Genomic DNA, 26,407 nt, shown 5'->3' on the forward strand with positions numbered 1-26,407 from the left:
ACATGGATATTGTTGGGCTGATGCACATGTAGGACTGATGGAAACTCATATGATGCAACTATATCTGATTCAAAGGACTGCTGGTGAGCTCGTTCTATTTTTAACCATATTAATTTCATTTCATTATATATCATGTGATAAACAGGTTACATTATATGCCTTAATATTTTATGAAACGGTGGTTCTACAATTGATAAAGGGACGGTAGGGAAAGAGGCGAAGGTCGGGAAAGAGCGGAAAGATGAGGAGGGGAGGGGGGTTTGGTAGCTACGCTTAACAAGTAGTCGTTTTGACTCCCACGTTTTGTCCAATGCAATGTCCATGGGTCGAACTAAGCTATAGTCTGAGATTATAACCGGATTCGTGTGAGTGGTAGTCTTTTGTGTGAGTGGCTCTGAACCGTCTATTGTCTGCCGCAAACCGATTCATATGGCCGGTGTTAAGTCAGACAGAACCGAGTGCAAAACTCTGACGTCGAGAAAAACGAATTCAAAGTTTGATGCATTCGAAATCATTTTCTAACTCTGGCTGTTTGCAACATTTATGTAGTCTGATTGGAGTAAAATGGTGCTTAGAAAATTCTTGTTCGCTTGCTTTCAACTCATTTTTTAAAATTTTGCGACTTGGTCCGGTCTGATTTAACACCGACCATATGATATCACGACAAGCAATCGAGTTGAGCAGGGGAGTCGAGCAGTCTAATCGACCAGTCCAGTCGAACAGTCTAGTCAACCAGTTGAGCAATCGAACAGTCCAGCAGTCGACCAGTGAGGTGACTGAGAATACAACCCATTGCATTGCTACGAAAGCATGACGTCCTGTCAGGGACCTGTTTTTCGGTACAGACATAAGCCTCTTATACAAATAGATATTTTTTGAAACGGTGGCTCTACGATTGATGAAAGGACGGTAGGGAAGGAAATGTAAAAGAAATGAACCACCGTTTCAAAAAATATTAATATATGACCGCATTTCAAGGTCAAGACTAATTTGTAATCGAATACTGCCGGCATGAGTAATTCATTAATCGAATAGTTCAAAGGGGATAAAAAAAATGCGAATAATCCCCATTAATCGTTCATAATCGTACCATTAATCTAGCTTTTTACGAGCCATAATCCCATAATGGCGGACGTGTTCGTAATATTTGGACAGCATTTTTGACATTTCCCTAATACGTCGCACGTTTTCTTTCCACGCGTTCACGGTAAAACTAAAGGAACGCACTGAAAGAAAACGTGCGATGTATTAGGGAAATGTCAAAAATGTCCAAATATTACGAACACGTCCGCCATTATGGCTCGTAAAAAGCTGGATAGAATAATTTAACAAAATATTCGAATATTTATAGTCGAATACTACTAGCACGAATACTGGACTAATCGATCAGTACATACAACGCTAACCGATTAATCGGTAATCGAATAATTGAAAATTTCGGACATCACAAAACATGAGATTAGTCTATTTCATAGGAACGGGTCCTTTCCCCGAAAAGCCGCGCTGAGAATCGTGGCTAACACGCTGACAGACGAACAACGTCACGTGTAGTACCTTGCAAGTCGTAAGGGCTTGCAAAGTTTTGTCGTCCTGCCAGTAAAAACCAGTTAGATTTAAATCTTCTCGGTCGGTAGTTATCTACAGTAGACGGAGGAAGAGGCACAATTTGTGTCTAAAAAAAAACAACCAGACGCATCGGTATCTTAATAAGTGGGTTTTGCAGTCTCCTTTTGTCCAGCGCCTCTATGGTTCAAAGGTGCAAGTAACAGTGAGCCTTATGCCCTGGCGGGTGTTGTGGGTTCGAATCCGGTTATAATCTCTTCTCAGATTATAGCTTAGTTTGACCCATGCACTTTCCAGCATTGGACAAAAGGTAGGAGTCAAAACGACTACTTGTAAAGCGTAGCTATCAATATCCCCCCCCCTTCTCCACCTTCCGATCAGTTTTGAATGTACTTTCACTTTAATTATATTTCGATTGCCAGTTTTTGCAGCTTCTTAATCTATAGCAGTACGAAATATGGCTATTTTTTACCTAAATTGTTCATTAACTCGCTCTGTATAGAAGAGACGTGTTTAGTTTCTTCTGCAAAAGTGTGTGCTTTTAAAAGATGCAAATGTTTGCAGAACATTATATTTCCCTAAATCACATAGTTTTGAAGCTATAGTAAAAAAACCGACTTTTGGGGGTGTCATGAAAGACGCCCAATATCTCAAAAACTGTGATACTTAGAGGAAAAGTGTTTTCAGCAAAAAGCTTCATAATAAAATTATCTACAACGTTTTGAACATACTATAGCTCTATATCATCAAGTAAGAAAGTTAAATTTTGCAGCACCACCTGTGTTTGAGTTTCGAACTAATACTAACCACCAGTCGTTTCGTCTATTGATATACACAGAAATTCTTCCGAAGACGCCATATTAAAAAAAAAAACACTACTAAATGTTACAATAATACAACGCATTTTTTTTATTGATTAGAGATTTTAAATTCATTCATCTCCAACATACAACGCATGTAGCATGTATACAGGAAAAATCGAATGATTAGATACATGCATGGATACATGCTACTCTCACTACAAAGAGACTTACGTGGTCCTGCGTCACTTATGCGGTCGTGTCTTGTACATAACCCCTCTAATTTTTTTTGACGTAGGACTATGTCTTTGTTTACTATACTGGGACTGGGTGGCACTTTGTGAAAACGAAAATAGAAGTGTAACGTTTGAATGAAAGATTTCAAATGCTAATAACTACTAAACTACTGTACGAAATTGAACAATTTATATGTCGTTAGATAAATAAAATGACCAGCAATTTTATGGGGGGGGGGGTTTAGAGACCAATTTTAAGGAGGGCGTAATAGGAGGGGCTCCTATACAAATGAAAGACAAATTTCCTCAAAACTCGAGAACTAATCAAGCAAAAGGAACCGAATTTGGCATGTGATGGCTTTTGGAGGCATGAATTTATTTTATGATGGTTTGAGGATAAGGACTCTCATACAAATAAAACAGAAATTTTTGCGTATGAGCCTTATTTTCTGCTATGTAACAGTAACAGCGATAAGCTGTGAAAGCAAACTAGTAAAACCTTCTCGGAGCAAAAGACAGTGAATCGACGCCGTTAACGTCGGCGTGCCTGTTGCTATTCATGTCAAAAGAGAAGGGCATTCGAATGGCACGTCATATTTGCGATAAACGTGCTTTGGCTTTAATGTTATTTGTAACTAATGACCCTTTTAAAGGACACAAGCGAGTAAAAGTAAGATTACTGAAACATGTCAAGCTACGTATAATCATATTTAATACAATAATCTGTGGGCTGGTCATTCATTACTATTTAAATCTTTATGATGCACACAAGTGATTTTTAAAAGAAATCTGTACTTATGAATTCTCGCCCACGTATTTTCAAAGTCACCATTGCATTCAATGATGAATTGAATCTGAATATTTCACTCTTCTCTTTTAAACATTTACTTAAAGAATGGCACTCACAGATTCTTATAAACATACATATGCCAGAAATGCAGTTTACATTAGTCTTTGATCTAATGATCTGATATAGTCTACGTCACCCATTCGTACAACCCTTAGGGCTGCATACCTTGTAGATTTCCTTTAAGCAAAAGTTAAAGTTGAAATTTAATGCATATCTCAAAAATTATCCTACTTTCAATTTTTCTGACCACATTTTCGGATTCAGCGACCAATTTTACATGAAAAATCACCTTCAGCTTACTGAGTTCATAAATGCTGTTAACACTATAGTGTTATATGCATGGATACATGGTACTATCACTAGAGACTTACGTAGTCCTGCGTCACTTATGCGGTCGTGTCTTGTACACAACCCCTATGATTATTTTTTGCGAATAACAAAACAAACCGCAAGCAGCTGATCGTCTTTACTTTTGTAAACAAACCTTTGTCATTTACATTTTATCGACGCCTGCTGTGCTGTGGCGCATCCATCCATCGCTAGCGTTGCCCGGCGTCGTGCACTACAAATGCATTCGCTCGCCCGCTGCCGGTTCGTGCCTTAAACTAATGAGTAAGGAAAATTACGAGCCCAGCTGACGCTTGGTTCAGCTTCCCGATTACAGTGCGGCCGGGTTCTGCCCGACCGGACTTGTAAGCGCAAATTTTTCCTCGAGGCACAGGTCGTCCCCTTGCAGTGGTCCTGTCTACTTTCGCAGGATACTCGGGCGTGCTAGCGATCTGCCTCACTGAGCGAAATGAGATGTAAACACTAAATAGACAGCAAGCTAGAACTTGTTAGTATATCAGGAAATGCCGGAAATACTCCAAAAAGTCTGAACAATCCTGAGGAAAAATCAGGAACATTGGCTTCTCTGATTGTAGCAATCCTTTTTCCCTTGTTTTTTCCCAGTTTTTTTCTACACTGTAGAAAGGCAAAACATCGAGTTTGACAGTTCGATGTTGTACTCGTTGTTCATGCAGTTTTGTTTTGCTTCTTTTCGAATGGTAGAGTAGCCAAACAGGCATCTTTGATCATTAATGCGTGTTGTTTTTGTTTTCCAGTCTTGAATAGTTTACAAACATAAAAAAGGTGGTTAATATTACTGGCTAAGTCGACCAGCCAAATAAAGTTCTTTACATGAACAATACTTCCGTTGTTAATACTCAAAGGTAAATTTACAAACAACCAGATTATCGTGTAATTCGTAAAAAGCTTATAAAACTACCTTCGCCTTATTGTAGCATTAGAATGTCAAATAAACCAGCTGAATCCATGCAAAATAGCTGAAAGCATCCAGGTACAGAGCCGTGTGATATTTCTACGCAAGTACCTAATAAGCCTTGAAACAATGCGCAAAAAGGTTTGTAGTTTATGAACGCTATTTGTTGGATGCTCACAGTGGCGATTTCGGGCAAGTTTGTGGTGAACAACTTAAATTGAAAAAATCATAGAAATGAACCAGAATGTACAGCAGGAGGAAAAACGGCATACCTGCAGCATCTGTAACAAAGCATTTTCCACCAATACTCACCTGCTGAGACACATCCGGTCTCATACCGGGGAAAAGCCTTACAAATGTGACCTGTGCGAGAAAGCATACCGGCAGCTGACTCATTTGAGCCAACACAAGCGCACACATTCGACTGAAAGACCGTTCAAATGCCAAATATGTGAAAAAAGTTTCGCGGTAAAGAAGTACCTAACCCGGCATGAACGATCACATTTGGACAAACCGTCGGATCGATTCGCCTGCGACGTGTGCGGGAAAGCGTGTGGATACCGGAAAATGCTTGACTGTCATATGAAACTCCACCAGGGTGAAGAACCATTTAAATGCGATATCTGCGGCAAAAACTTGAGTACGATTTCCAGGTTGAACATACACCGTAGACTGCATGCTGGGCAAAATTTGTTTAAGTGTGACCTTTGTGGTAAAATGATAAGTAAAGCCAACCTAAAACTCCACGAGAAAATGCACACGGGAGACGAACAGCACAAGTGTGCCATTTGTAGCAAAGTATTCTTACACAAAAAGAGCGTGCAAGACCATATGGCGATCCACACCGGTGAACGGTCGAGTATGTGCGACATTTGTGGTCAGGAATTTGCTTTGGAATCGTACCTGCGAAGGGAAGGCACAGGATGACGGTGCACAGCACGGAACGACCGTTCAAGTGTGACACGTGTGGCAAAGGATTTGCCTTTAATTTTCAACTGCACAGTCACGTTCTGATTCATTCCGCGGAAAAGCCCTTCAAATGTGACCAGTGCGGAAAAGCATATCGTCAACCGGAAAATCTGTACAGACATAAGCTGACCCAGCATACTGCTAATAGATCAGTGGACAAGTTGCCGGCGGTGCCGGAGGTCAAGATTGAAGATTTTTCAAACTGCGACACTCAAATGTGAAAGTGAAACCTCATTATTATTTAAGTAGCTGATAAAAAAATAGAGGTTACAACTCAGAACCTACTTCGATTCATTGATATTTTAATAGGCTAGAAAGATACTGGTAGCATTTTTCGAACAACCCTGAAAATCATAGCCAACTATAACCATTCTACAAAGTACAAATATTGAGCTGTTACCAAGGTTAGTCAAGAGAGGTTTTCTGATGTTCAAATTTGTTTTTCACCCCCGCTGGGTTACCCTTGACGATCACCGAAATTTTCAAAGCGGAAACTGTTGAATGTATAAACAACGTCGATGGTTGCTAACCAATTGTACCGCGCACTTCTGTTCTACAAACTGTGAAAACTAGATCACCTATTTTGACTCACCTTGGCTGTTACCATCAAAAATTCGTCCATTTATTACTTATACTTTTCCTATTAACTACGCACATAACTTAAAACATGAACTTGATCGAACACAAACTTTCTCGAAAATCACACTCCAGAGCCATAAACTAAAATCTCTCCCCCTCAGTCCATCAGCCGGTAGTTAACGATCGTATCGACCTTCTGCAGTCCGGTGGAGAACGATTTCAGCTGAACCGACTGCGCATTCTGAATGTGCACTTCGTCGGTTTCGTTCCACTTGTCCGGTATCTCGCAGTTTTTCACCGTATGAATCAGCACGTCGAAGGTACAGATCGCCTCCAGCAGGGGCAGATAGCTGATGGTGGCCGCAATCTGACGCAGCACATCGCGGATTTCGGCCTGGATCTTTTTCAGCTCCTTCGAGGCGGTCGGATTGACCGGATCGATCTTTGTACCGTCCGGCGCGCACGGTTCGCAGTGCACCTTGAAATCCCACTGCTCCAGGACCTCCTTGGTGTGCACGTTCGTAATGACCATGGTGATTTTTTCGACCTCATTGCGGGCCAACCATTCCTGGGCCTGGCCGAGAACGTTCTGCAGGAAGGCGATGATTTTGTCGTCGGTCGACATGAGAATGGTTAAGCCGTACTGCTGCACACTGGTGAACTGCTCCGGCGGGTATATACCCCGCTGGAAGAGGATCGAGTGTATGCCGTAGTCTGCAATCGCGGAGTAAATTTGCTGTTACTTTTTTTTTTGGAGGTAAACAAGGAAATCAATCTTACTCAAATACTCGGCAACGATGGCAGCTGAACCTTTCAGGGTGATTGCGTTTTGTGTAGAAGTTGCCATTTTTTGTTAAACCTAAGACTTTTATTTAAATAATATGCTTAAAAACGTTTCTAAATTGGATATTTTCTAAAATTTGCGAACACTATTCTTTCAACGAACTTTTTCTTTCCACGGCACGGCAGACAACGGTGTTTCGTTTTCAAATGTTCCTATCTCGAAGCGCGTTCGAAAGTTTCGAAAGCAACGAAAAAAGAAACAGCTGATGACAGCTCTGCTAAAAGGGCTAAAAGCATCGAATTTCTTTTCGATAGAGGTTTCGAACATTTGTACCGCTCTATGATTTCGATTCGAGAAACTGCCACAGACAAAAGTAGTGAAACTTATAGCGAATTCATAAATTAACCTGGCTCAGGTCGATTAGCACTCAGTTTTAATCGGAATGCTGTCAAAGCGTTCATAAATTAACCGAGATTGCAAACTGACAGCATTCAGTTTGAAGCGCAGGTTGAAACTGTCTAGCATTACGGTTTACGGGTCGATCTGTCAAACTGCCCGTATCGTTCATAAATTTCGGGTTCGAGTTAGCACGAACCCAGGTTAATTTATGAATTCGCTATTAAATTCGCGTGTTTTTACCTCAAATCAGCAGAACAGAAGTGGAAGTCAAGGTGCACAAGTTGAATATCAAACACGTGAAACTATCTTGCTTGGGGGTTGACTAACGAATCACAATAAGACAATCAATTGTTCAAACAAATTATACTCATAACCTTCGTGGGAAGCAGGGTAGAGAAAGGCCTACATCTCCCCTTCTAAAGAGCAGGTTAGCCCTCTCGGGAGGCTTGACTTCCTGTGGATTTGATTCTTCAATAATTGGAACATAATTCGAGCCAGACGTATCTTCTGCTGAATCGGCCCTTGCAGGTGCCATTGTAGATTGAACCTCATTGAGTAGGATTTTCTATGGTAGTCATAGAAGTGTCTTCGTCAGAAGTGTCAATCGTATCGAGGACGCATTTGGTTGACATGCGACCGCACTAGCTTCTATCATCCTACCATATCCAGGCCCTTCTGCGATGCTGCTCAACGTAGACCAGGTCGGCTTCTTCAAAATTGCGTTTGATAGCTCCATATCGCCAATTAAACTTCTCATCTTGTTTGCGGTTCCTTTCAGGTCAGGTTTCCTTAGCAGGTCCAACGTGTTGCATTGCGCATTGCTCTTCCAGGGAACGCTTTAGCTGGCGATGTCGATTCCGTGGTGTTTAGGTTTGCAGTAGAGCGGTACACCGAAAGGAAGGTGTTCAGATACTGCAGTGTAGATGAACCTTCTCTATAGGTCGGCTTTTTAAGGTCACGGGAATCAACAAACCTTTCGATTTGGCCGTTGGACTGCTGCAGGTGGTATGAAGCAGCATGAAGATGGATGATTTGCATGACAATATTGCTGGTATCTATGGGCGATAAGGATAAAATTCCATGAATTCCATAGAATAATAATAATCCTGTTCTATTGGTATGTACTGACAACGCTGCCAATGCAAAATAAATAGTCCAATACGGCAACTGCTTGTCAATTGGAAAATATGCTGTACCTCAGCCCACCAAACCTGGATACCATCTCCACAGACAAACAGATGAGACACTCGCGATAATTGCATCGTCCAACCAAAAACCACTCATTTTTCAAAAAAGCATGTTTCGCAACATGGCCACACCGCGGCGCGTGAGTGTTGATTTGAGTCTTCAGTATAAAACCATACAATTGTACAAAACTCTACAGCATAAAACCCTGCAAATGCAAGCTACTCCGCAACATGCATGACAGAGGGTGCTAGTGTGCAAGCAAAATGTGCAGGACGATGGTTTTTAAAGGATTTTCTGTCAGTTCGTCAGTGCCATCGCTAACGCTGATTACTCCGGTCAAGGTGAAGATTGTCAGGACTATCGCTCATCTATCCAGTCAAGCTCAACGTTTAATCCTAGTAGCCATCGAACCTCCGTTCACTCAGCCACAATCCATCGCGCGCCGAGCTCAGCGATGCCAACCCAGTCATCCACTGCCATCCCGCCGAAGCAGCAAAAGCTACCTCCGCTGGTAGTCAAGTCAGTACCTCTAGACAAACTGATGAAAACTATGGACGCTATTGGGGTTCATGCCGAATTCCAATTAACTCGAATTGGAGTAAAGATCACTACCAACCTCAAGGATGAATACAACAAGGCCAGAACGTACCTGAATAGAACCAGAGTACAGTACTTCACCCATGACATGGCCAATGAGAAACCGTTCAAAGTCGTGATTCGGGGCTTACCGGTCATGATAATAGAGGAACTAAAAATTGAACTGGTCCAACAATACAAGCTCCAACCATTGGCAATTTTTCCCATGGGGCGACATGACCCAACCAAGGCCTACCGCGATTGCCTTTACTTGATCCATTTTCCGAAAGGAACAGTAACACTGGGCGCACTAAGGGCCATTCGCACCATAAATAGAGTAATAATAAAATGGGAACCCTACAGGGGAGGCAACCCATATGTCACACAACGCATGAGATGCCTGAACTTTGGACATGGTACCAAAAATTGCAGACTCAACCCTAAGTGTATTCACTGTATGGAGCCACACATATCGGAAAGTTGCCAGAAGAAGGAAATCACTCCCAAATGCTCCCGCTGTGATGGCACTCACATGTCCACGGATAGACGCTGCCCGAAACGCGAAGAATTCAAGCATATACGAAAAATTGCTTCGTCTAGTAATCAACCAGGACGCAGACCAAAGTGTCCTCCTATTCTAAACCAGCTAAACTTCCCTGCGCTGCCTTCACTAAATGAAGATCAGCAGCAACAATCGTCTCAGGCATGGAATAATCATCGCCCAAATTATGCTGCATCAATGTCAAATGCATGATCCGTTAGCGGTACTTACTGAACGAAACTTCGCTGACGACACTCCGACTGCTGGACTTTGGATATTCCATTAGAACGACCATGACTTCAGCTTATCACCCGGTCCGGGACGCCTACCACAACGCGATATGGAAACCCCTGATCCGCCTAGCTCTGTTGAGCCCGCCGTAGACACCGAATTACAATCGCAATTGACTCGTTCCTGCCACCCAAGTCGTCCCGGCCCTGAGTCTAGTGCTGGTGAAGAGGTTTTCCAAGCCGCCTTCCATGGCAAGTAACCTATCAGTAACGGTATCCATCGCTCTGACGCATCCTCAATTCCCAGGACATCAACCGTAACAAGTATTGCTGCATCTGCCACCACGAATGTTCTGGTATACTATCAAAACGTTGGAGGAATGAACAGCTCTCTCGCTGAGTACCAGTTAGCCTTCAGTGATTGCTGTTATGACGTATACGCCCTCACCGAAACCTGGTTGAATCAAAATACGACGACAAGCCAGCTGTTTAACGATTCTTACTCCGTTTACCGACAAGATCGGTCGCGTTCAAATAGTTGTAAAAGTACTGGAGGTGGCGTTTTGTTAGCTGTTCGCTCAGGATTCAAGTCCTGCACAGTTAGTCCTCCCAACAGTTCGGCAGTTGAACAATTATGGGGCGCGATTACCACAGTTGACGGAATACTCTATCTCTGCGTAGTTTACATGCCTCCCGATCGAGTCAACGACGACAACTTGATGGGCAACCATCTTGAAGCTATCAATTGGGTTGTGTCGTAATTAAAGCCTAGAGATAAAATTGTTATTTTTGGTGATTTTAACTTAAGCGCGATCTCTTGGCAGCGTAATTCCCACGGTTCTCTATTCCCGATCGCCTCTTGATCGTCCATAGGTATAGCCCTGCGAAAACAAAGCATTGCACGCAGATGTCAGTGCGTTTTTTTCCTCCCCGGTTTGACAGTGTTGTGGGGTTTGTTTTGATTACTTGTTCGTAAGACCCAGAAGCAAAAAACTGCAAAAAGGGCAAACATATATGTTGTACAGAACTGTTATCATTTTCCTGCTTCGGAAAAGTCGGGTATTTCCGGTTTCCGCAAACAAGTGGTACCAATTACAAGTAATAAACCCACTAGCAATAAAATTAGGTTACAAAGGGAATCAAAACAAAACACACAAAAACGTCAAACCAGAATTGAGGTTAGGCACCGTGCAAAGGTTTACTGCTTGATACATATAGCACCGCTGGACTTAAACAGATGAATGGGATTGAAAACGAGAATCATCGGACCCTTGATCTGTGCTTCGTTAGTGACGAGCTGTGCGTAGACTGTACGGTTACAGAAGCTCCGGTACCACTCGTAAAGATCTGCAGGCACTATCCTCCTTTACTAACGCAATTAAAGATCAGGCCATAGCAACGCTTCCGGGATACTTCCGAAAGCCTCTCATATGAGTTTAGTAAAACCAATTTCAACGGTATGAACGATTTTCTGGGCCACGTTGATTGAGAGGAGGTTCTCCGCGATCACGACGCTAGTCTCGCTGCATCGACCATTTCTAGCATACTGGCATATGCTATCGACCAGTTCGTGCCCGTCAAGTCAAAGCGCGTATCGTCTAAACCAGCCTGGGCGAACGCTGATCTCAAGCGCCTTAAAACGATTAAACGTGCAGCCCTTAGACGACACAGCAAGTATCGCACTGATGCCACGAGAATAAGATACGTAGAAATAAATACTACCTATAAACAACTCAATGATCACCTGTATAACGCCCATCAGAACAATCTGCAACGCCGTCTCAAGGCAAACCCAAAAAGTTTTTGGCGCTACGTGAATGAGCAACGTAAAGAATCGGGATTACCCTCTACGATGTCCAATGGTCTGTTCAAAGCCGAATCCGCCGCTGACATTGCCGACTTGTTCCGTTCTGATTTCAATAACGTTTTCACCAATGAACATCTCGAACCGCAGGATGTAGCCGTCGCCATCGAAAATATTCCTCGACTTTCTGTACCTTTGTCGCAGTTTGTTATCTCCATTGACATGGTTACGTCAGCTGGAAAAAGACTAAAATCATCCACGGGATATGGCCCTGACGGTATCCCGTCAATCATTCTGGAACGCTGTATGGAGACGCTAGCGGCACCGCTTGCAGCGCTATTCAACCTATCTTTGGCTACAAGCATTTTTCCAAACTGCTGGAAACAGTCATATGTTTTTCCTGTCTTTAAAAAAGGTTGTAAACGAGTAGTCTCGAACTACCGGGGTATAGCTGCATTAAGTGCCACTTCTAAACTGTTTGAGTTGATTATTCTTCAGGAGCTTGCCCAGAGATATAATCACTACATCTCGTCGGATCAGCACGGATTTATGCCTAAACGATCTACAACAACCAACTTGACTTCCTTCACTTCGTTTGTAACTCGCCAAATTGAGGATGGTCATCAAGTGGACGCGATATACACAGACTTATCTGCAGCATTTGATAATATGAATCATCAAATTGCAATTGCCAAATTTGATCGATTTGGCATGAACGAACATTTGCTACTCTGGCTTCAATCTTACCTATGTGGTCGTAGCATCTCTGTGAAAATTGGTGATCACATTTCTTCGCCATTTCCTGTTTGTTCTGGTGTTCCACAAGGAAGCCACCTAGGACCGTTTTTATTCCTGCTGTATATGAACGACGTTAATTCCATTTTGAAATGCGCAAAACTCTCATACGCTGACGATCTAAAGCTATGCCATACGATGAAGCAACCACTGGATATGAGTTTTCTGGAGTTCGAGAATTGAACCAGCGAAATGACACCATTTTTCTGGAGCCTTTCGAGTTGAGCGTCTACTTTGGACAGGACAGTGTATGCAATGGGTCATTTGGGACAGTAGACGGGACATGTGTCGGGCTTCAAGGAAACTCTTCCCTTGCATTTTTGTGCACTCACCCATCGTGCATTGGAATACTTCCGGAAACTGAGAGCGGGCGCAAATAGCTCGGCAATTTTTTCAATATTTCACAAATAGATAGTAAAGTAATTTTTAGAAAGATGTCTTTATTATTAAAGCTCGTGGTTAGATGATTTTCTGAGTTGTTCGAAAAAATATCCACAACGCCTTATAGATAACAAATATTCAAATCCTAGAACACTTATTATTATTTACCGTTTTGCTAAACTCAGTACAGTTTTACTTTTCAATAATCATGTCTCCGTAATCTTTCGCTTTTTTTCATAATATCAAAGAATCAAAGTAGGTGTTGAATTAAAACCTATATTTTTTACTTAAAATAATGAACTTTCACGTTGGAGTATCGCAATTTGAACCTTCGATCTTAATTTCCGGCATCGCCGGTAACCCATCTAATGGTCCAGTAGTATTCGAAAAATTTTCGACCTTAACCTCCGGCATTGCAGGTAACTCGTTCAACGATCCAGCAGTGTTTTAAAAACCTTCGATCTTGATCTCCGGCATCGCCGGTAGCCCGTCCGCTGATCCAGCAGCATGTTGAGTCAGCTTATGTCGGTACAGATTTTCCGGTTGGCGATATGCTTTTCCGCACTGGTCACATTGGAAGGCCTTCTCTGCGGAATGAATCAGAACGTGACTGAGCAGTTTAAAATTATAGGCAAATCCTTTGCCACACACGTCACATTTGAACGGTCGTTCAGTGCTGTGCACCGTCATCTTATGCCTTCGCAGGTATGATTCCAAAGTAAACTCCTGCCCGCAAATGTCGCATTTGCTCGATCGTTCACCGGTGTGGATTGCCATATGGTCCTGCAAGCTTGCTTTGTATATGAATACTTTGCTACAAATGACACACTTGTGCTGTTCCTCTCTCGTGTGTATTTTTTCGTGGAGTTTCAGGTTGGCTTTGCTTAGCATCATTTTACCACAAACGTTACACTTGTGTCCTTCTTCTCCCGTGTCTCTTGCATGTACTTTCGCGTGGAGTCTCAGGTTAGTTTTACTTACCATTGTTTTACCACAAATTTCACACTTGAACAAATCTTGCCCAGTGTGCCGTCTCCGGTGTTCGTTCAATCTAGAAAGCGTGCTCAGATTTTTGCCACAGGTTTCGCATTTAAAGGGTTCTTCACCACGATGAAGCTTCATGTGACACTCGAGCATTTTCCGGTATCCACACGCCTTGCCACACACGTCGCAGACGAATTTATCCGACAGGTTGTCCAAATGTAACCGCTCATGGCGGTTCAGGTGGCTCTTTCCCGTGAAGCTTTTGTCGCATATTTTACATTTGAATGGTCTTTCACCGGAATGTGTGCGCTTGTGTTGGCTCAAATCACCCTGCTGCCGGTACGCTTTGTCGCACAGGTCACATTTATAAGGTTTTTCCCCGGTATGACACCGGATGTGTCTCAGCAGGTGAGTATTGGTGGAAAATGCCTTGTTACAAATGCTGCAGGTATGCCGTCTTTCCGCCCGTTGTCCGTTCTGGTTCATTTCCATGATTTTGACAGATATCTTTGAATTTAAGATGTTTACCGCAAAGATCACACTTGCCCGAATCGGTCACTATAAGCTTGAGCTTAACATTTTAAATAATAAATTCTAAGTTTGTCTCTAATTTTCTGTATACATCTTGAAATAAGGCCTATTAATTGCGTTGAATTATCATACAGTTCTGTGCCTGGATGCTTTAAACTATTTTGCGTAGATTTAACCGGTTTATTTAGCTTCCTTATGCTGCAATAAAGCGATGCAATGAAGTAGTTTTTCAAGCTCTTTTATTACATTTTATTTTTAGTACCTGGTTGTTCGTAAATTTACCTTCAAGTATTAACATCCAAAATATTGTTTATGTAAAGAAACCAACTTGGCTGGTCGATTTAGCCAATAATGTTAATCTGAGAATATTTAACACCCACTTTTTGTATGTTTGTAAACTAAATTCATGAATGAAAAACATAAACAACCAAAGACGCCTGCTTGCTACTACTCGAAAAGAAACAACTCTATTCGAAACTCGAAACACGAATTACAGTGACAGACTGTCACTGTAATTCTTGTTTCGAGATTCGAGCAGATTTGTTTCTTTTCGAGTAGTATTGTCAATTGCAAGGAAAATTGTATCATCCAAAGTGCGATATCGCTCATAAAAGTGCTATTTTGCATTAAATCGTTTCGGTATCTTCGGCGCACTTTTTCGTTACCTTCCAAGCAATAAGTGCGCCGAAGATACCGAAACGATTTAATGCAAAATAGCACTTTTATGAGCGATATCGCACTTTGGATGGTACAATTTTCCTTGCAATTGACAATATTTAACATGCAAGATGCAATGCATGATGCATCTTTGATACATGAATTTAGTTTACAAACCTTACAAACATACAAAGGATGGTTAATACATATTCTTCGGTTGATATTATTGACTAAAACGGCGAACCAAATTAATTGCTTTACATGAACAATACTTCTGGTGTTGATGCTCAAAGGTAAATTTAGAGACAACCAACTCGAAAAGCAAGTTTGAAAACTATACTTAAAACCTTCACTTTATTGCAGCCTTAGAAAGCTAAATAAGCCGGTTAAATCCATGGAAAACAGGTGAAAGCATTTAGGCACAGAGCCGTATAATATTTCTATACGCAACTAATAGACCTTGAAGAGAGATACGTGCAAAAAGGTTTGTGACAAACATATAGAATTTACTTTTCAAAATGCTAAGCTTACATTTGCTGTTTAGTAGATGCTAGTGGCAGATTCAGACAAGTTTGATCTTTGCGGTAAATACCTTGAATTGGCAAAATCATGATGGAAATGAATCCAAATGCACAACGAGAGGAAAAACCACATACGTGCAGCATTTGCAACAAAGCATTTTCCACCAATACTCATCTGCTGAGGCACATCCGGTCTCATACCGGGGAAAAACCTTACAAATGTGATCTGTGCGAGAAAGCATACCGGCAGCCGGCTCATTTGAGCCAACATAAGCGCTCACATTCTAGCGAGCGTCCGTTCAAATGCAAAATATGCGAAAAAAGTTTCGCGGTAAAGAAATACCTCACCCGTCACGAGCGGTTACATTTGGACAAACCGTCGGATAGATTCGCCTGCGACGTCTGCGGGAAAGCGTGTGGATACCGAAAAATGCTCGAGTGTCACATGAAACTCCATCGGGGTGAAGAACCATTTAAGTGCGATACCTGTGGCAAAAACTTAAGTACTCTTTCCAGATTAAACGCACACCGGAGACTGCATACCGGGCAAGATCTGTTTTAGTGTGAGATTTGTGGAAAAACGGTGGTAAGCAAAGGCAACCTGAAACTCCACGAGAAAATACACACGAGAGACGAACAGCACCGGTGTGACATTTGCGGCAAAGTATTCATCTACAAATCGAGCTTGCAAGACCACATGACAATTCACAGCGGGGAGCGATCGCGCAAGTGTGACATTTGCGGTCAGGAGTTTGCTTTGGAGTCCTACGTGCGGAGGCACATGATGACGATGCACAGCACTGAACGGCCGCACAAGTGTGACACGTGTGGCAAAGGGTTTGCCTTTAACTTTCAACTGCTCAGTCACGTGCTCATCCATTCCGCGGAAAAGCCCTTCCAATGTGACCTGTGCGGAAAAGCATACCGACAGCCGGAAAATCTGTACGGACATAAGCTCGCTCAACATGCTACCCGTTAGATCGTTGGATGATGGGTTACCACCGGCGGAGCCGGAAATAAAGTGCGAAGATTTTTTAAATTGTGTAACTTCAATGTAAAAACTGTGGGCAGAGCCCCTACCGACAGCAAGCGAGACCGAAAGACGACGGAAAAAGGAACTTATATTAATAAAAACACCACTCGTTTAAGAAAATAACAAGAACGTTTTTAATCGCGTCTATCCGTGAAAAAAGTATACAGAGAAAGAGGAAATGTTTTACATGTGTATCAGTAACGTTGGCAACAGTTGAATGCAAACGGGGGATAAGTAACTAGTCAATAGAACAAAGGTGTGTGATGTAAGAGGTGGTCATCGTTACTCTCCCACACTCCTCCTCGATGAGCACCGTGGCTTAACTCGATAAACCAAGGCGATCCAGCAGCTGCCGAAACTTCGTTGCTCCTAACGGTTTCGTAAGTGCATCCGCTAACATAAGCTCCGACGGACAGTAAACAAGCTTCACTATACCACTATCGCAGAGATCCTTGATGAAATGTTGTTTCGTGTCTATGTGCTTTGACCGCTTACTTGTCCGCTCTACCTGTACAAAGCTCAGACAACTTTGATTGTCCTCAAACATTGTTGTAGCTTCTAACGGTGTCTCTCCGAAATCCATCAGCAATCTGCGCAGCCAAATTAGCTCCTGACAAGACTCGCTCAATGCATTGTATTCAGCTTCCATGGATGACAAACTCACGCACGATTGCCTGCGACTAACCCAAGCCACAGGTCCGCCGCCGAAGAAGAAAATGTACCCGGTTGTAGACTTTCTGCTAGCATGGTCGCCTGCCCAGTCCGCATCAGAGTAACCGACAAGTGACCAGCCATCTCCAGGACCAAATTTTAATCTCAGATCCTTAGTGCCCTTAAGATATCTGACAATACGCTTAGCTGCTTTCCAATCAACCTCCGTTGGTTCGCTGACTTTTCGCCCTAGAATCGATACGCTCACAGCTATGTCCGGTCTTCCATTCACAGCAACGTAAAGTAAAGCACCTACTAAGCTTCGATACAGTGTTGTATCTTCGAACAATGTACTGCTACTAACTGAACTTGTGTACTCCTGTCCCATTGGTGTCTTCGAAGGATTGCAATTCTCGAGGCCAAACTTTTCAATCAGCGCCTCGATGAAACTTGTCAAGCGTAGACTGTAGATTCCTTCGTCACAACGTACTTCAAATCCCAAAAAATGTTTTACTGCTCCAAGATTCGTAATATCAAACTCCTTCCGTAGCGCTTCGTAAACTTCGTCTATCAACTTACTGTCAGCACAGCCAATTAAGATGTCGTCGACGTAAACAAGCATAAAAATAGTACGCAGATCATTTCGTCGAATATACAAACAAGGATCGGACTCGCATTGTTTAAATTCCAGCTGGGTCAACACCGCATGAAGAGCGCGATTCCAGCAACGCGCTGATTGCTTCAGTCCATAGATGCTCTTCTTAAGTCTACAGACATACTCCTCCTTTCCGATAGCTTCATATCCCGGCGGTTGGCGCATATAGATCTCCTCTTCGACCGTTCCGTGTAAATACGCAGTTTTAACGTCAAAGTGCTGAAGATTCATTTTATTCTTCCCCGCTACAGCCAGCAACGCTCGAAATGTCTCCTGACGTGTCACTGGTGCGAAGACATCTACATAGTCCACACCATATCGTTGGTTGAAGCCCTGCGCGACCAATCTTGCTTTGTGCTTCACGATGTTACCGGTTTCGTTCCTCTTGAGTTTGAATACCCATCGCGAACCAATCGTTTTCTTCCCTTTTGGTAACTGCACAAGTTCCCAAGTTTTATTTTCGTCGTGTGACTCCATCTCATCGTCCATGGCCTTTTTCCAGTCTGCCAGCTTTAGAGCCTTGCGATAATCAGTCGGTTCTTCCTGTGCGTAGTTTGCGATTCCGACTATAAAATCTTCGTAACGACTCGGCAAAACACCTCTTGTCTGTCTATCTTGTCGACGTAAACTTTGCTCCTCTTCAACATGTGAATCTTCAAATCCTAAGAATGGTTCATCAAACATTTCATCGTTGGCATCGTCCCATCCCTCCAATCCAGCGGATAACTCATCATCGTCGCCGCCTCTTTGTACAGCCGCCTCTGTTGGTGTAACAATTGGGATGTCAATCTCGCTATTTAGATCTGCATCAGCTGAAACGGATTCATTCGTGTTCTGCTCGGATTCGTTACCTAGTTCAATGAACTTTACATCCCGACTAACTGTCACGCGATTGGTAGTACGATCAACGAATCTGTATCCTTTGTGATTCTCGGAATACCCTACAAAGGTGAGCTTTACGGCTTTCTGATCAAGTTTGGATCTTTTCGAATCTGGAACTTGTACATAAGCGTCACAACCAAATACTCGGAGATGAGCAATATCCGGTTTACGATTTGTCCAAAGCTCGTACGGCGTCTTTGGGAGCACACGAGACGGTAGCCGATTCTGAAGATATGCTGCCGTTAGCACTGCCTCGCCCCAGTACAGCTTCCCCAAATCAGCATCCGCTAGCATACAAATTGCCATTTCCTGCAGCGAGCGATTTTTGCGTTCCGCAATCCCGTTTTGCTGTGGTGAGTATGGTGTGGTAAATTGTGCTTTTATTCCTTCAGCCTCGTAGAAATCACGTAACTCTCGATTGACATATTCACCACCACCATCGGACCGAATGACAAGAGGTTTCCTTCCAAAAACATTCTGCACCCATCGAACGTACTGTTTGATTCTGCCGGCTGCTTCACTCTTGTTCCGCAATAGGTACACGACAGTATATCGGCTGTAATCGTCGATTAGTGTCATGAGATACCGATTGCCAGATGGGGTTACAGTTTCCATCGGTCCACAAAGATCTGTGTGGATTATCTCTAACGGTTGTGTAGTCTTCCGCTCGATAACCGGAGCAAACGGCTTCCGTGCCATTTTTCCTTTCAGGCAGCACTCGCATGTAATATAACATCCACAGTCTTTGAGTTTAAAGCCACTTACCAGATCCTCCGTTGTCAGGCGTCGAAATACATCGGGGTCTCGATGCCCGATTCGGCGATGCCAAGTGTGTTGGCACCACTCGTGATGCTCATTTCCAGCTTTCAATAACTGTTCCTGAACGCGTAGTCGATAAAGACTACCAATTTTGTCACCGACTACAACTGTTTCACCTGCAGCGTTAACGATTGCACAGGCCATCGCACCAAACTTGGCCTCAAAACCTTTAGCAGCAAGTTGGCTCACCGAAATCAACCCGCCATCCAGATCCGGTACATACAACACATTTTTCAGAGTGATTTCTACTCGGTCGCCACGACCGTTTTCACCAAAAATAACACCTTCGCCGATTCCGGACGCACTTGTTTTGTTACCATCGGCCAATGTCACGTTCGATTCTACACTTGTGCACAGTGCTGAGAAAAACGCTTTATCACTCGTCATATGACATGACGCGCCACTATCAATAACCCAACAATTCGGCTTTACTTTACCAGCCATAAAACATACAGCACCGGTTGTTCCCTGAGCCTGCTTTGCATTAGTGTTTGCACCTTTTGGCCCTTGCTTCTTCCATGACACACTACTGCCATTCTGTGCTTGCCACTTTTTACACTGCTTTCGAAAGTGTCCGGGTTGCTTACAAAAATAACACACTTTCTCCGGCTTTTTACCAGCATCAAACTTCAACGCTTTCATGTCATTCGATAGCGACACACTTTTCTCCCGACGCTGATTATACTCATCCAGCAGCCGAGTTTTCACTAATGTCACTGTCCAGTCTGCATCCGCCCGGCTCTGCAGACTTTGTACCAATCCATGATACGACTCTGGCACACTTTTAAAGATCATAGCAATCTGCAATGGCTCTTCTATGTTCTGGCCCGCAGCAGCAAGTTTATCGAACAATTCTTCCATACCGGCAAGATGCGAGTCCATATTTTCACCTTCCGACATGCTAGCACTGCACAACAGCCCAAGATAATGCACTATGGTCGACATTGTCGCTTTTTCGTGGTGCTCTCGTAAAGCATTCCACATCCCTCGTGCACTTTCTACATTTTTCACTAGCTTAAATTGGCTTTCTTCGAGAAACAGTCCAATATTCGCTCGCGCTTTCCGATCGCGATTTTTCCACTCTTCGGTTACCGGTTCAGGCTTTGCAACAGCTATCACTTCCCATAGGTCCTCTTTTTCGAGCAACCATTCCATCCGCTGCTTCCAGGAGCCCCAATTTGCCTGGCTCAGCTTCGGGAAAGCAATTTTTGCACTATCCGCCATTTTGTAACACACGCGCTGTGGAATCTTCCGACCGAAAATATACAACTTTGTTCGTCACTTTTCCGCGAATTCCGCGTATCTGGGCGCATAACCTGTGGGCAGAGCCCCTACCGACAGCAAGCGAGACCGAAAGACGACGGAAAAAGGAACTTATATTAATAAAAACACCACTCGTTTAAGAAAATAACAAGAACGTTTTTAATCGCGTCTATCCGTGAAAAAAGTATACAGAGAAAGAGGAAATGTTTTACATGTGTATCAGTAACGTTGGCAACAGTTGAATGCAAACGGGGGATAAGTAACTAGTCAATAGAACAAAGGTGTGTGATGTAAGAGGTGGTCATCGTTACTCTCCCACAAAAACTCAGTACCTACTTTGATTCTTTGGTAATACCAAAGAGTATAAAAATAAAATTGTGCTTAATTTTACCTGCTTATTTAATTAAAATGAAATTAATTAAAGAAAAAAATGGTCTGATTTTTTCGAAAAATAACCCCTCCCATGGGTAGTAGTAGGTGGTTCGACGAGTCCTTCAACAGCCGCTTAGTTTTTAGTCCGTGTGTAGAATGTAATCTAGTTTAATTTAGTGTAGTATGTAGTATAGCATAAGTTAGCTTTATGTGTAGTATGTGTCACGTAAACGAATCTGAACTGAACGGAAGCGAACCTGAACGAATCTGATTTTTAAATCCAAGGGCCAAGTAAGTTCCTAAGGGAACTGAAACTAAACCCTACTCATCTTTCTTTTTTTTCTCACTATTACACCCTACTTTATACCTCTCTTATAGTAAAATTGACAGTCCTGTATCACTAACCTACCAGTAGGTTCCTTCCCCCTCCTTTTTTTTCTTCTCGCTATGTAAGACCACATAAGACTACCATTATGTGTTAATATATTCTAATTATTATTAATATAACTAATTATAATATATAAACTAATTATATAATTAATTACTCGATCCTTAGTTAAGATCAAGAGAAGTGGAAGCAGTGAGCAATCCAAAATGAAAATGATGGAATACAACGGCGGAAAAGTGTTAGTAAGATTGATGGCCAGAGATGGCCACTGCTTATTCTCTGCAATGGCATGCCATCTGTTCCGTTCGGATGGAAAATCGGCTGAGCATTACGCAAGAGTCTCAGAGCTAAGGAAATTAGCTGCCCAACACATTCGGGCCCACAAGGAAGATTTTCAAATACTCCTTCAAGCGATATTATGGGAAGAGACACCGACAGAATCGATAGAAGAAATAACAGTGAAAATTGACAGATTCCTGGACAGTCTTGAAAATACAGCGGGATGGGGAGGAGCTGAATCTATCATAGCTGTTACCAAAATATTCAATAAAAGACTTGACCTCTATAACGAGAGGGGTAATATTATAAAATTCAACGAAAACGGCACAGCAAACGGTGTTATCAGAGTTGCTTATAGGCTTCCGTCAAATACTAGGAACTCAACTGGGCGAAATCACTACGACAGTGTTGTCCAGGTCCTTCGCTTACACTGTGATCCATCAGAGAGAACTAAACAAGTACTAAATCGGGGGTACGACGCCCCGATCAATCAGATCTCCAATTGGCAAAGATTCCCCAGGATAAATGCATCGCAAATCAGCAATCGTACAACGACATCGACAATATCAGATTCACAAAATACGCAAAACACTTCAAAGTTGTTGGTGGCAACCTGGAATGTAAGGGGCTGTTGAACGGAACAAAAAAGAGAGGCAATCGACAGTGGATTGAGACAACAGGGAGTACAAATTGCTGCGCTCCAAGAAACCCGCATGCCAAATTGCACAACGGAAACGTCCAACTACTTCTGGTTGAACGTAAATGAGGAAAAGCTGTCTCGTGGTAGAGAGCGGGGTGGAACAGCAATAATTATATCAAAGAGTATTTTCAAAGCAAATCGGTTTCATAAACTAAGCGCTAACTCCGGCTCTTATTTACACAACTTCGAAAATGATAATATTCTGTTCATAGCAACGTATGTTAGACCTGTAACAAGAGCGGATAATGGCGAGTTCGCAGTACTAGCAAAGTACGTATCCGAATTACCGTCAGAACTACGTAACAGAATAGCAATACTCGGCGATTTAAATGCGCACATCGGAAGTGAGGGCATCACTGAAGATGATAGACAATGGATAGGTCCAAACCTGATGCATAGTCAATCGAATCGAAATGGATTAGAGCTAAAATTCTTACTCCACTCTCTCAAATTGAAAAACTACCACACCTTCGCTAAGTCAAAATCTGTCAGAGTCACGTGGTTCAACAAAAAGAGCGAATCACAAATAGATCATGTTGTAATGAGCATCATGCTGTTTCTGAAAACCCCATATGTAAGATGTTTTCTACACCCAGACCAACTGAGCGATCACAAAATGGTGATCTGCAGTATGAAAAGGAAACAGATTGTATCTGATAATCAAAAAGGCAGCTACAAGCAATGCTCAGCCCCCCACCCGACTAAGCGCCCAAGAATCGATGTGGAAAAGCTAAAAACAGAGGAAGATAGCAGGGAAAAATACCAAAATATGCAAGATAGAAAAGTAACGGATGTTAGCCCGGCGGAACAGGACAGCACTGAAAAGAAATGGGAGGTCCTTGCAGATGCAATCGTAGCTTCAGCGGCAAGTACTCTTCAAACCCCGAAATCCCCAATAACACCAAGACATGACGCAGCATGCAAAAGGTACAAGCACTGACGAACTGACATGACACTTAGAAGAAAATCCTTTAAAAACCATCGTCCTGCACATTTTGCTTGTACATCAGCACCCTCTGTTATGGCATGTTGTGGAGTAGCTTGCATTTGCAGGGTTTTATGCTGTAGGGTTTTGTACATTTGAATGGTTTTATACTGAAAAATCAAAGCAACATTGGCGCGCCGCGGTGTGGCCATGTTGCGAAACATGCTTTTTTGAAAAATGAGTGGTTTTTGATTGGACGATGCAATTATCGCGAGTGTCTCGTCTGTTTGTCTGTGCTTTCCGGTTCATAAAAAAGCATCGAAGGAGCAAGGAACAACGCCGAGCGAAATTCATTCACAAGGGCGAGAGGGCAAACATAATTAAAGAGCAAGCCACAGTCACTGAAATCCGAACAATAACGGAAGATGATGGCCTCTCCCCCGGAGAGAACCCTGCAAGACACTAAATACAAAGACTCATTTTTGAGCTGAATAATAATTCAGCGCCGGGGATTGATGGAATTGCAGCAGAGCTCCCAAAACATGGATCTGAAAAATTGATGGACAGTTTATTTGACCTAATCCAGCTTTTTACGAGCCATAATGGCGGACGTGTTCGTAATATTTGAACAGCATTTTTGACATTTCTCTAATACATCGCACGTTTTCTTTCCGTAAGTTCCTTTTGTTTTACCGTGAACGCGCGGAAAGCAAACGTGCGATGTATTAGGGAAATGTCAAAAATGCTGTTCAAATATTACGAACACGTCTGCTATTATGGCTCGTAAAAAGCTGGATAAATCACATTTTTAGGACAAATGAGGTTCCAGCAGGATGGACCTCCACAATCGAAATTCCAATCCCAAAGGTCAATGCTCCCAAGACAATAAATGACTACAGGCGTATAACTGTGCTCCATAGCGTATAAACTATACGCGAAGATTCTCCTAGATCGTCTACAAAGGCAACTACCAACCCTCCCAGCCTACCAGATGGCATTCCAGGCCAACAGAAGCGCTGCGGATCAACTATTTGTGCTTAAAAGACTACTAGGCGAACGATGGCGGAAGGGAGCGCCCACCATCTTGGTATCTTGGTGGTATCTTGGTATCTTTGGATCTGAAGCAGGCATTCGACCCAATAGACATCATGAAAACAGCCGACATTTTGGTGTCGTTAGGGGTCTCCAAGGCCCTAGTAAATAGAATAATCAAAGCGTGTCTTACGGAGAAGACTTCTATCCAGTGGTTTAAACAACGCACCAGGGCTGTCAGGAAATCCAAAGGTATTAAGCAGGGCCCAAGGAACAATTTTTGCTTATTAAACGTTTCACCGACAGCTTTTATTCAGCACATGCTGTATAGCTGCTTTTAAAGTATATCTAAACACCTCTGTTCAATGCTTATACAGTTGGTTTTGGAGAATTTAAACAGCACAGTGCTGAATATGGGCGTGGAAGATGCGTTTGTATGACTGTTATGCAACGTATAGTAAAACGTTTATTCAGTACGCATAGAGATGCTTATTAAACTGCTGCTAATGATACTGAAGTTACGTTTATTCCACAGCAGTTCAACATTTAGACAAGCAAAAAGAATAAAATATGCAGGAAGTATTTTTATTTTATTTTGTGGGTTTCGTTATTTTTATGTTCATTTTTGTATTCGTATTTTTATAATTTAATGAGAGACTTAGTAGGAAATCGTTGGTTGACTCAAAATTTATCAAGCCTGCCATTATACTTTTTTTATTCATCCGGATTCGAACTTACATACTGACGGTCGGAAGCCATCGATGAACACATCTGAGATAATCTGACATATGACAGGCGCCGAGTTTTTAGCCGATGTGGATTTACCTGTTTAAATTTGTCAAGCGTGGAACAAAAATGGGCTAAAATACATTTAAGCGCTGAAGAGTAGTTTCTTAAATCATGTTTGGCATCTGCTGTACAAGATTGCTTTAGAAGTATTTATTCTGCACATGTTAAACATTTAATAAACTATTTGTGCTAAAGTATTTCGCTTGTACCACCAGCAATGACAGCAACATAAAGGCCCAAACAGAATACTGCGTCAACGCGTCCGTCGGCGTCATTCTGACAGTTTTCCCATGGGTTTATTGTCAAATTGACGCTGACGGATGCGTTGACGCAGCATTCTGTTTGGGCCTTAACACACTCACAACGCAAAGGTTTTTTTTCTCTTGAATATTGACGACGGTGAGCGGTGCTACTGAGTGAAATTAACTGGAAACTGGAAATCCAGAACTTTCGTCTAGCTGCGAACATTGTGTGCAATTTATTGTTCAGTTAGTTAGCAGTGATGTGATTAGTTAGCAGCAGCAGTGATTAGTTAACAGCAGAAGTGTTATTAGTTTACGCAGATAGTACTGCTTCCTGAGCTTATCGCTACTTTAAGTCGCTCGCTGTCTGTGCAGGTATATTTGTCAACGGGTCGGATTTAGTTTTTTTCATCCAAAAAACAAAAAGCAGCAGTGGATGGCACGAGAAGAAGTGAGGTTTTCGCGCACCGGCAGCGGGAGCTGGTCACGCGATTACGGCGCTACCAGCAGTGGTGGTATTGCCATTATGCCACCCGACCATAACAATTCTGGCGGCTTTAGCCCGACGCAATTCATCTCGCTGAGCAAAGCGTCAAGTAGAGCTGGTTGCTTTGGACGAGGGATAACGACACGCCGAGGGAGAAGATACATATCGTCCAGACAACAACAAATAAAAGGATTGCCACGACCAGCAAAGATTTGTCTCAGATAAAAGTGGTTATGGAAAT

At 42.6% G+C, this 26,407-nt stretch overlaps 4 protein-coding genes and 1 non-coding gene across 5 annotated transcripts; 3 read left to right on the forward strand and 2 right to left on the reverse strand.

Moving 5' to 3' along the window:
• Positions 1-4,044: 4,044 nt before the first annotated feature.
• On the forward strand, positions 4,045-4,235 carry LOC128733222 (U12 minor spliceosomal RNA). The gene has a single exon (XR_008411898.1). It is a non-coding gene; the product is annotated as a U12 minor spliceosomal RNA (small nuclear RNA).
• Positions 4,236-4,944: 709 nt separating this feature from the next.
• Positions 4,945-5,637, forward strand: LOC128732437 (zinc finger protein 391-like). Its single transcript, XM_053825687.1, has one exon. The coding sequence runs from the start codon at positions 4,945-4,947 to the stop codon at positions 5,635-5,637; it is 693 nt and encodes a 230-aa protein (XP_053681662.1).
• A 776-nt stretch (positions 5,638-6,413) lies between these two features.
• On the reverse strand, positions 6,414-7,199 carry LOC128732469 (mitotic spindle assembly checkpoint protein MAD2A). The gene is made up of 2 exons (XM_053825719.1): positions 7,039-7,199; positions 6,414-6,972 (listed from the first exon to the last, which is right to left on the reverse strand). The coding sequence occupies exons 1-2, from the start codon at positions 7,103-7,105 to the stop codon at positions 6,416-6,418; spliced, it is 624 nt and encodes a 207-aa protein (XP_053681694.1). The 5' UTR covers positions 7,106-7,199; the 3' UTR covers positions 6,414-6,415.
• Positions 7,200-13,385: 6,186 nt separating this feature from the next.
• LOC128732599 (zinc finger protein 723-like) lies at positions 13,386-14,486 on the reverse strand. The gene has a single exon (XM_053825878.1). It carries the CDS (start codon positions 14,430-14,432, stop codon positions 13,404-13,406), a length of 1,029 nt encoding a protein of 342 aa, XP_053681853.1. The 5' UTR covers positions 14,433-14,486; the 3' UTR covers positions 13,386-13,403.
• Positions 14,487-15,740: 1,254 nt separating this feature from the next.
• Positions 15,741-16,211, forward strand: LOC128732438 (zinc finger protein 391-like). Its single transcript, XM_053825688.1, has one exon. The coding sequence runs from the start codon at positions 15,741-15,743 to the stop codon at positions 16,209-16,211; it is 471 nt and encodes a 156-aa protein (XP_053681663.1).
• The last annotated feature ends 10,196 nt before the right edge of the window (positions 16,212-26,407 follow it).

The sequence above is a fragment of the Sabethes cyaneus genome, chromosome 1, assembly GCF_943734655.1.
Source record: "Sabethes cyaneus chromosome 1, idSabCyanKW18_F2, whole genome shotgun sequence".
Taxonomy (NCBI): Eukaryota; Metazoa; Arthropoda; class Insecta; order Diptera; family Culicidae; genus Sabethes; species Sabethes cyaneus.

Bases quoted from the DNA above. Each gene is read 5' to 3' on its own strand.
- LOC128732437 (XM_053825687.1), top strand. From the start codon at position 4,945: ATGAACCAGAATGTACAGCAGGAGGAAAAACGGCATACCTGCAGCATC.
- LOC128732469 (XM_053825719.1), bottom strand. From the start codon at position 7,105: ATGGCAACTTCTACACAAAACGCAATCACCCTGAAAGGTTCAGCTGCC. The intron at 6,973-7,038 runs GTAAGATTGATT...CCGCGATTGCAG, and splicing joins CATCGTTGCCGAGTATTTGA to ACTACGGCATACACTCGATC.
- LOC128732599 (XM_053825878.1), bottom strand. From the start codon at position 14,432: ATGGAAATGAACCAGAACGGACAACGGGCGGAAAGACGGCATACCTGC.
- LOC128732438 (XM_053825688.1), top strand. From the start codon at position 15,741: ATGGAAATGAATCCAAATGCACAACGAGAGGAAAAACCACATACGTGC.